The sequence below is a fragment of the Juglans regia genome, chromosome 15 (genome assembly GCF_001411555.2).
Source record: "Juglans regia cultivar Chandler chromosome 15, Walnut 2.0, whole genome shotgun sequence".
NCBI classification, from domain to species: domain Eukaryota; kingdom Viridiplantae; phylum Streptophyta; class Magnoliopsida; order Fagales; family Juglandaceae; genus Juglans; species Juglans regia.
The window spans coordinates 3,849,732-3,861,142 of record NC_049915.1 but is presented as its reverse complement, the minus strand read 5'-3'; the positions used below and the strand labels follow the sequence as shown (position 1 = coordinate 3,861,142).

Below are 11,411 nucleotides of genomic sequence, written 5' to 3'. Positions count from 1 at the left end.
TGAAAGCACTTTGGCTTTGAGAAATAACTTCAGGTAAAACCACATTTAATCTATTAGCAAGTGTTTTTGCAATAAGTTTATAAAATACATTACATAAACTAATTGGTCTGAACTCTCCAACAGAAACTGGATTCTTAACTTTTGGAATCAAAGCTAGAAAAGTAAAGTTACAATCCTAATCACCAATCAAACTCCAATACACTTGATAGAAGTAGGCCCCAAACCCATTTGGTCCATGAGATTTTAAAGGGGCCATTTGTTTCAAAGCATACTCCACTTCCTACTTAGTGAATTCCTGCAAAAGAAAGTTGTTCATCTCACTAGTAATCTTATGTTCCAATCTCTCCACCCATTTATTAATAACATCCTCAGTTGGCTCAGTAGAGTTATAAATCTCTTGAAAATGCAGCTTAAAAGCCTCCTGAATACCACACTGGTATGGTCTTAGCACAGATTGGCCATCCATGATCTCCACAATCCTATTCTTCTTTTATCTTTGGGTAGCATAGGCATGAAAGAAACGAGTATTCCTATCACCACAAGCATACCAACTCCTCCTTGCCCTTTGCCTCCACTTTAAATCCTCTTCCTCCAATAATATCCCCACTTCCTTCTGTAAAACTTTAATTCTGTCAATATTGGATCCACATCCTTCATCTTGTAATCGTTTGAGCAAAGCAGATTTATCTTCAATCTCCTTATCCGTCTGCATAGTATGTTGTTTGCTCCATTGCCGCAAAGAATTACCATATTGTTTCAATGATGCTTGGATTGATCTTCCCACTGAGTTAACACTTGCTATACCAATCCCCCAACTAGCAACTATAACTTCTTTACACTATTCCTCCTTGCTCCACCAAGCCTCAAATCTAAACAATTTTTTCCTGGACTGAAGCCCATTCATATCTTTTCTTAGTGTCACGATCAAAGGTGGTTTATGATCAAAACATCTTGCCACTAGCTCTTTCACAGTAACAGAGTGATAAAGGTCTCTCCACCTTCTATTTGCAAGGGCCCTATCCAACCTTTCCTTTGTATAACTCCCCTCTCCCTGATTATTGCTCCAAATAAAACCATCCCCCTTATAACCCAAGTCACTTAAATCATTGTCATCCACCACCTTTCTAAATGAAGCCATTTGAATTTCTGGTCAAGCTGTTCCATCCCATTTCTCTCTTTGTACTAGAATCTCATTAAAATCTCCAATAATGCAGTTCAGGTCCACCATTAATTCTAGTCAATAGATCCCACAAAAGTTGTCTTTGTCCCACCTCTGAGTAACCATAAAATCTTGTCAGCTTCCACCTAGATTTGACATTCCCATCATAAAGCCACCCACTAATATGTCTCTGTGAGTAGTTGATAAGTTCAAATTTTGTTGCATCCTTCCACAAAACAGCTAGACCACCACTCCTCCCCACATGATCCATACCAAAACACCCATCAAATCCAATCTTTCTCTTAATAGCTTTTAACTTGTTAACTTTCAGGTAAGTAATTTCCATAAGGAAAATTACCTTTGGGCTCTTATCCTTTACTAACATGTAAAGGTCATGAACTGTCCGAGGGTTCCCAAGCCCTCGACAGTTCCAGCTTAAAATATTCATGGCTCTCGGCAGGGCAGGGCTGTTCCACAGCCTCTGCCAATAGAACATGATGATCATTTGAATTAGTAGTCACAACATTACCTTTCCATTTCTTGCTAAAAACCTGGTTCTCCTCCTCATCAATCAGAGATAAACCATTCCTTTTACTGGCCACACGACCCTTGCTTGGATTCAGTTTCAAACTAGCCATAACTCTAGCCTGTCTCTTCCATCCCCCCTTTTGTTACTGTTGTAGACATCCTTCTCTTTATTTTCTATCACGTGTGATGGACCCTTTTGATTTAAACTGGCCTTAGTAATATTAATAGAGTCAAGAATACCCTTGGTAATCTACTTACTATTTAAAATAACCTGCCTCTCTTCGTCAGCCTGCAGTTGGCCCACAACAATACGAGAATTCAAATAAGAACCATCCCCTTTTTTAGCCATGTTTCCCTTAACTTTAGTAACCATATCTGCAGTTTGAATAATTCTCCCCTTATCCACCTCTTTCAAACGTGCCTTAACTGCTCTCTTATCCACCTCAATGACACTAATTGTTCCTACTCTCTCGGGACCTATAGTAACCAATGCCTCCTCCATACCATACTGCTCACCACCATACTCCGATGACACTGTAGGGGAAAAACTGTCACTTGAAAAACCTTCTACCCTCCTCAGCAAACTCCTTCCCTTGATCAAGCACTGACTCACCAGAATTAGTTTGGGATTTGAACCTCCCCCTTCTCATACCAAAATTTGCTCAAAGTTAGGAACCATATTGAGTTTCTCCCTTACTAAGTTTTAAACTCCCATTACTATGAGTGCAACCTTGATCACCATGACAAAACATACCGCAATTGAGGTGAATTCTAGGTAATTTCTCATATCTATTTGGCACCCACATACTCCTAGAGCCAAGCTTAATAGTTCTACCACGAGCCATTGACTTCTTCAAATCCAAATTCACTCTAACCCAAAGGTATTTACCCCATCCCATATCCCCATCCGACACATCCACATCGACTACATCTCCTAGTGTATTGCCAATCAATTCCCCATACCTTTGATTCATACAGTAGAAAGGTAAGTTATGGAGTTGAATCCAAAATAATTCAGAATTGAACTCCATAGCATGTGGTTTTATCAAACTGTCTAAATTCTTCAAAACAAACAAATTGGTATCAAATAACCATGGTATTCCAGCCATCACCTTAGTACAATCACCTGGATTGGCAAAAGAGATAACAAAAGTATTAGCCCTCAATTCTACAAACTCCACATCCTTATTCACTTTCCAAATTTTGAGCATGGTCAATTTGACAACCTCTTTACTCAAAAATCGATCTGATAGTACCTTTTCAACCACATTTATATTCTCTCTCTCCTTCAAACCTTCTCACTTATCCTCCTGGATACAAATCTCCTGTTGTTCCCCCTCATTCAGTTTCAACTTATTCCAAACCTCTTCAAGTTCCTCCATCACTCACCCTCTCTCAATTTCGCTATTTTGCTCGAAATAAGCAAACAAAACAGCACTATACTCACCTCTACTCAGTTGGAGTAGAGAGACTTTCACTCCACCCCTTTCAGTCAGTTACGAGCGAAAGAGAGAAGAATGGGATGGTTGTTACTTAGCTAGAAGTCATATAATTTTGCATTTAGATAATCTAATGCAGATATTTTTATGTAAAATAAGTCAAATTATGCATTTCACTGGCATTTGGATAATTCAATGACAGTGCTCTAAATGGAAAGTTCTCTCCTTAATCATCATGGTAGTTCAATAATTGATTGAGGCCAAGTTTCGAGTTAGTAATTTTCTTCGTATCTTAATGTATCATATAATTAAAATTATTTAAATACTTATTAATATTAATTGATATGACATCTTATAATAGGATGAGAGTACCATGTATATGTCCACACTACGAGACTATTTAATAATTACTTAATATTTTAGAGACGCATCTAGCTCTCCCACGAGTGCTATTGAATTTGGTTGGGGGTGGGGGTATTCGCCTCAAATGTTCAGAAACAAAAGTGCATAAAAGGATTAGGAAATCTTGGTTTTTTCGGTACTACAAATCTTTTGATGTTGGGCGTGTGACAAGGTACAAAAAGGAGCCTTGAAGACTAGGTTCAATTGAATCAATTCTCAGCTGAAACATTCAAACTTGGTTGATATGCGGGCTGATTTCTTAAATCAATATGAGAAAAAAAAAAAGAAGATAAAGAGTGGCTGGCCAACTGTAAGAGTTGAGAATACTTGAGAAGTGTTGAGAATGTTTGTGAATAGCTATGAGTATAAATTGGAGTGAGTTTGTGGGTCCTATTGAGAATATTTTGAGTTGGTTGGATGTATGAAGTATGTTGAGTTGTTGACTTTTGAATAGATGATTGAAAAAGATGTGGGTCCTATCAATGATTGATTTTTTTTAATAATAATTTTATTTATATATAATAGTGATAAATATTATAGAATGTTTGTGAATAATTATGAGTAAGATTGAAGTGGGTTTGTGAGTCCCATTTAGAGTATTTTGAGTTGTTTGGATGTATTAAGTATGTTGAGTTCTTGACTTTTGGATAGATAATTGGAAAATATGAGGGTCCCATCAATGATTAATTTTTTTTTAATGATGATTTTATTTATATATAATAGTGATAAATATTATAGTGGAGAGACTTTGGTACGAATATGATTCATTATGTTTGGCATGTGAAATATTTTCATAAGTACGAAAATACTTGAAAAGTATTGAGAAAACTTTGCTACCCAAACGTAGTTATCACTTCTAAGGTATTCTCAACAACTCAACATATATGTGATTCCCTAGACCGAATGATGGCAAGTCAGGCTAGTTTTTGCTTGAGACTATTTAATAATTACTTATATTTTAGAGACGCATCTAATTCTCTCACGAGTGCTATTGAATTTGGTTGGGCCCAAAGGTTCGGAAACAAAAGTGCATATAAAGATTAGAAAATTTTGGTTTTTTCTGTACCACAAGTATTTTGTGTTGGGTGTGTGACAAGGTACAAAAAGGAGCCTTGAAGGCTAGGTTCAATTGAATCAATTCTTAGCTGAAACATTCAAACTTGGTTAATATGCGGACTGATTTCTTAAATTAATATGAGAAAAAAGGAAGAAGATAAAGAGTGGCTAGCCAACTGCAAGACATACAAAGGAATTGTTTAGGGGTTGGGCTCAGATCGGACTCAGCAAAGTTTGTCTTTGAGCATATCATGATATTTCTCAAATCTTGACCACTTAAAGAGATTAATTCACCCTGAAAACCCCTTATTTATTAAGAGAAAGGGAATCGCATGTATTATCTTAATATATAGTGGAAACCAAATTCAAGAAAAAACATATCAAAATAATTGTTCTTTTTCAACCATAGTAGTAAAGCAACCAATAACTTTAACTATTTCCTTCATCACATCGACATGGAGATGTTGGTGCTGTTAACAGTGACATTGACCTTCTTCATACCGGTGGCAGCTGTGATGATTCCAACCTTGATGATGCTGGTGGTGGTGGTGGTGGCGGCAGCAGCCTCGGACTTGGCCTAGGCTTCGGCATAAATGGAGGCATGCCATAATGTTTTTGTATATTCCGAGCAGGGGGTGGTGGTGATGGTGCTTTATTTCTGTGGGAAACCACCTTCAAATATTTAGGATAGAAGTGGTTGGACTGAGGTTGATCAAAGTAGTAGGACATAGAGGCATGGGAACCCATAAAAGCAGATCCAAAGAGCAGTAGTCCCCCATAGATAAACACTAAGGTCATCAGCAGATACCTTGTCATGACACCCATTTCTTACTGATCTATTTTTTTTCCTTCCTTTCTTTGAAGGGGATTGTTTCGATCGGTATGCTTTTATAAGTGTTTGATGATTTTATAAATGTTTAATTACATCATGATTTGTGTTTGCACAGAAAAAAAAAAAAAAAAAGGATCATGGTTTGTGTGTGGACTGGCTACAGCAAGTAGTCAATGGAGGGAAACTTCCGATGAAGAAAGGCTGGTCTTTATCATGAAGTGAAAAAAAACATTAACATTTTTTTCATCCGCATGAAAATGAAAAAAAAAAATTCCTTAAAATGATAAGTAACATTACTTAGTTTTAATTATTATTATTTTCTTTTAATATGACGTCAAATGATCAACATGATGTGTCGTGAAAATTCCTCCGAATTTTTAGAATTTTCTACTTAAGGTTTCGTTTGGTAATTAAACTCATCTCAACTCATCATTACAACTTTTTAAAATCTAAATACGAAATATAATAAACAATTCAACTTTTTCAAATTTTAAAATAATAATAATATTAAAAAATAATATTCTAACAATATTTTATTATATCAACTCAATTCAACTCAGTTCAACATTCAAACGCAACTTATAAAAATTTCTTCAAATCTCAAGCACTATTTCCTGAACTTCTAAATTTTAAATACCATTTTTTTTTTGGCATCAAATGTGGGGCCCCATTGACAAGATTTTTTTTTAAAAAAAAAGTCTACTATGCTGTCCTAAAATGACCGCTCCATTTGACTGCTCAGTGATTTTTTTTTTTTTTTTACTTAATGACGAAGGAAATGATTTTAAGTATATTGGTATATTTTTTTATTTTTTAAAAATATTTAAATATATTAAAAAAATATGAATAAAAAAATTAAAAAAAAGAAAGTTACTTTTGTAATTGTTGGTAATACTGAGCGTTACTACTCAGAAGGTAGAGTAGCACCGCTTTTTTTTTTTTTTGGATTGCTGCACACCCTAATTGCAAGTGTACACAGCCATTTTTGTCAAAAGAAAAAGGAAAAATCGGTCAAACAACCTTTGTAATTTGCTGCTTTTGGATTTTACAGATCTAAATTATAAAATGTGAAAATTCAAAACTTTATCTCCTGAACTTCCAAATTTTAAACACCATGATTTTTGTTTCTTTTAAAAAAGTTGATAAGAAAGTCATTGTTTACGTGGGTAGGACGATGAGCGGGAAGGGGCCGGAGGCAGGGAGGGTGGTGCAAAAGAGGGAATGGACTCCCAACTCCCACCGCCAAATGGGGATACATATCTGCAAGCAGGGAGAAAGCAAGGAATAAATAGTTAAATTGAGATTTTTTAAGAATATCTTTAACAAAATGATAAAAAAAAAATGTAAATAATAAGAAAGAAACGAATAAATTTCAGATTTGCATTTTTTTCATAAATACTGGTAATTTTACATCCTAAGCTTTTCATATATTGCAAGCAAATGGTGAGGTTGAACTATGAAAACGACTATATAAGAATTAAATAAAAGAGATAATATTAATATATGTGAACCATAAGCTACGTTTTGTATTTTGCTAAATAATGTATAACAGTAAAATATATTTAAAAAATTTTTAATCAGTGCAATTACATACCGCATAACGTCTAGCTATCTAGTGAATATGAAATTTTTGTTAAATACGTTTTATCTAGATAATACAAGTTTTAAAAGAGAAATAATTTGATATAAATATTATTATTTAATCTAATTTTTAAAATAAAATAGGAAGAAATTGATTACTATTATAAATTTTTTCAGTAGCCCCGTCCCCTTGGTCTCATCACTGCCGGTAAGGATCTTTCTTGGCCGTCACCCTCTGTGAAAGTTGCTTTCTAACCATAATTTCTTTTTAAAGGTATAAATATTATTATTTCAGTTTCTTTTTTAAAGTTTAAGGATTATTACAAATTAAATATATTAGATATCATATATATTTATTGTTGATATATATTTGATTAGAAACATGCTTTGATCAGGAGAACTAGTATCTATTTATTTCCTTATGTCACTTGGCCTAAATTGTTTCCTATAAATAAGCTCTCTTATTGTACATAATATTCATTCATTCAATAATATAAGTCTCATTCAAATTCTATTTTACTTATTCTCTACATGGTGCTTTCCAACCTTTAACTTGATTATGAAGGTTCATATCATTTGATCTATGAAAGATCCACTCCCATCCACCTTCAGATGTGTCGCCACGACCCACCACAAGATTCAGCCCTCACCATCGCGATTAGTCACAGATATTTTCTTTTTCATATTCTCAATAATGCCAATTGATAGGCGATTCGTCGTAGAGCTCAAAAGGACGAAGACTGACCTTAGACGATCCTGCACACACCACCCACACATTTGCTCTGCTGTCCACAGGCCAACAAACTTCCCAATGCAAAAGGCCTATAGTGCATGACACGTGTCACCATCCTAACGTGCCATATAGCCCTAGCTAGTTGCAACATCAGGGCCACGTTAGTCAGTGCCATGCCATCTTCTTACCATTAACCGTTGACTTTAACTATGGATCATGTGATTTCTACTCGACTTTTCACACAAGTTTCATATTTTTAGTGTATTTTTGCATTGGACTTCTCTCAATGGCTCATTAATCTTGAAAATGTTGTTCGTCCAAATTGATCCTATATTGAACTAGCCTAACTACAATGTGTTGGCCCGACATATAGTGCTTTTTTTACGAGGACGACGATTGTGTGGTTATGTATCTGGCAAAATTTATCCTCGTAATCCTAAAGATGGTGAGACATAAAATAATTTTTCATGTCTTCAAAATTGGGATAATATGCACTCTAAGATACTTTCTTGACTTATCAGCACCTTAATTCCTTCTATTCATAGTCTACTTTCAAAGCTTGGGAATGCAAAAGTTATTTGGGATTTTCTCACACATCAATTCAACTGGCCTCATGATGTTTCCTTGGAGTTCCAACTTGAGACTAAAATTTACCAAATGCAACAAGAATCGGGTCAATCTATTTCTAAATCATCGACTTTTTAACAAAGGGAAATTGGCCTTTGCAAGTTGTTTGCATCCAAGAGTTCAAACCTTGAAACTTGGTGTTGAGTGTGGAGCTTGGTTCCTGAGTGGAGAAGTGGCAACCCAAGAATTTGTTCGACGTGCACTCGACATATCGCTCGAGTGAAACTTGGGCAAAGAGTCTACTCAAGGCTCGCTCGACAAATGACTCGAGTGAAGATCAGACAGAGAGTTCGCTTAACACTCACATGACAATTGACTCAAGCAAAGCCCAGGCAAAGAGTTCGCTCAACAGTTGGCTTGAGTGAAGCCCACGCATAGAGTTCACTCAACCTTTGCTCAACAATTGGCTTAAGCGAAACTCAGGCAGAGAGTTTGCTCGAGGCTCGCTCGACAGTCCGCTCATGCGAACATTGGATAGAAAATTTGCTTGAGCGAATAAACAGAAAATTCATCCCCATAGGGTTTTCAGTACATCGTTCATATAATCATAAGATTTAAAATAGAGAAACAGTGTGAGATCGACAAAGGAGAAACAGAAGAGTGATTGTGAGGAGAGAGTCGTAGACATATTGTCGAACCATACAAATCTTGCATCATGTGTGATATTTTTTTTCTCATTTTCACTTCCCAACTACTAGTATCATAGCTTCGCGCTCGAATTTGAATGAGGGCGATAACTGGAGAAGAAGAGAAGGGGTAAGGAATTGAGAAATTTAATGGCACTGATTTTGGATATTAGAGAATGTAGATTGACGATTATCTTTACGGGAAAAGACGTCATCTTCCTTTACTGGGAACAAAGCCTAACAACATGGAAGATGCTGAATGAGATTTGTTAAATCGACAAGTTTTAGGGGTTATTCAGTTGACCCTATGAAAATTAGTTGCACACAATGTTACTAAGGAAAGGATCACTGCGGACATTATGGCAACTTTGTCTAGTATGTATGAGAAGTGGTTGGCCAATAACAAGATGCATTTGTCGAAAAGGCTGTTCAATCTGAAAATGACAGGAGGTATGTCTATTACCCAACATTTGAAAGAATTTAATGCTATAACATATCAGTTGTCATTTATTGCTCAACAGTTGGCTCGAGTGAAGCCCAAGCAGATAGTTCGCTCAAGCCTCACTACATAGTTGGCAGTGAGGCTTGAGCGAAGCTCAGGCAAAGATTTCACTCGATGTTGGCTCAACATCTCGCTTGATACTCGCTCGAGCGAATAAACAAAAAATTGATCGCCTTAGGGTCTTCACTGCTTCGTTTATGTGTGTGTGTGTGTGTATATATAAGATTTAAATATAGAAACCGTGTGAGATGGATAGAGGAGAAACTAAAGAGCGGTTTTGAGAGTAAAGATAGAGAGAGAGAGTGATTGTGAGGAGGGAGAAATTGTATTCTCACTGTGTACTTCAACTTTCTATTGAATAAAAATCTCACGCAGTTTCATGGATGTAGTCACACTGTTGAATCACTTAAATCTTGTGTCTTCTGTGATTATTTTTTCTCATTTTCGCTTTACTATTTCTTCTTATTGCTTCCTAACACTTAAATCTTGTGTCTTCTATGGTTGCAATCCGGATATCCAGATTGAATCCAGTTATCTGCCCAGATTATTTTTGGATGAATTCGACAGATAACCACCCGGATTTTTAGCATTCGGATCTGGATCCGATTATGGCTGGATATCCAGATCCAAATCTGCTTGCACACCCCTACCGATTATTAACATTCAATTAAAATATTTAACACATAATTAAACTCATGCAATACGTCTATTCAAAAAGCTCTTAAAACAATACAACTATTTAAAAACACAAAATTCAGTCACATTAAAGACTACTGTAGATCATCAAATTAAGTGAGACCTGACTAAAGTTCGTTGGGTTCCAAGTAAAATAAAAACCAAATCCATGAGATCATAGAAGACATGGATTCGTACGATCTCATGGATTCCGTTACAATAAAAAAGATATTTGATCTAGTTATAACCATGTATAGAAAACAAGAAGCTAGCTAGCTAGAAAACAGTTTTGTCATGGCTGCTAGCAATCTTCAACGTCGAGGGGCAGGAATTATCTAAAAGGTTGGTGGATCAAACTTGGAACAATAATCTGTAGTTTCAAAACTTCCATCTGTCAAGTTGAATTTGTCGAAATCATGACCGCCATACAAGTAATCCTCATCCACCTAATTCCAGCTATCATCGGAGAAGTAAATAGTATTCGATTCACATCCTTCAAGATTACAAATGGACACGACATGGAGTAGTTTCCACCTACAAATATCACTCGATCACCAAAAGATTCCACTTTCTCCCATCTCTCATGTTTGTGATCTAACTCATCGACATTGAATAGCTTTGTACAGTATGGACAAACCAAAGGGTGCATATCGTCAGGGCTAAGAAGATCATATTCATCCACTGCTATCCCCTCTGAATTAACAAAGTAGCCGACGATCCTATCGACAAGCAAAAGACCTCCCAATGATTCCACCAAGTAAGATTGAGTGAAAAACTTATTTCGTGGAAAGTTCTCACAGTGATCAACTTCGAAAACTGGTGCAGAAGATCTGATAATTTTTGCGGGAAAAGGGCTACGAAAATCCAATACTGTAATCAAACCGTTGTCTGTAAGTGCAGAAAGCTGATTCTCGTAGCATATGATATCGCAGTAACCTTCATTAACACCAAGGTCTGTCCAAGTGTTGTCTTCGAGCATGCAGAATGCAAGCCTTGAATGGATTTCATAAATTACCACCACCATGAAAGACTGGTTCATGAACAGCACGACAGCCTTGACGATGAAAATCTTCCACAACCATTCGACAATGTAAGTTTCGCCAACACTGGTTTCATTTCATGAGGAAATGCCGGAAGTTCAACTTTAGCCTTATAGAAGGGATTAAACAAATGCGGGTTTCCTCTTTGATCCAAAACTACCATCCGACCGTGAGAAGAGCCCACACACCATGCATTAGGAAGCCCGTCGAA

At 36.2% G+C, this 11,411-nt stretch overlaps 1 protein-coding gene across 1 annotated transcript; it reads right to left on the bottom strand.

The window, feature by feature from the left end:
- Positions 1–10,554: 10,554 nt before the first annotated feature.
- LOC109009944 lies at positions 10,555–11,199 on the bottom strand. Its single transcript, XM_018990612.1, has one exon. The coding sequence runs from the start codon at positions 11,197–11,199 to the stop codon at positions 10,555–10,557; it is 645 nt and encodes a 214-aa protein (XP_018846157.1).
- Between the last annotated feature and the right edge of the window lie 212 nt (positions 11,200–11,411).

Coding starts and splice junctions, on each gene's coding strand:
- LOC109009944 (XM_018990612.1), bottom strand. CDS start 11,199: ATGAACCAGTCTTTCATGGTGGTGGTAATTTATGAAATCCATTCAAGG.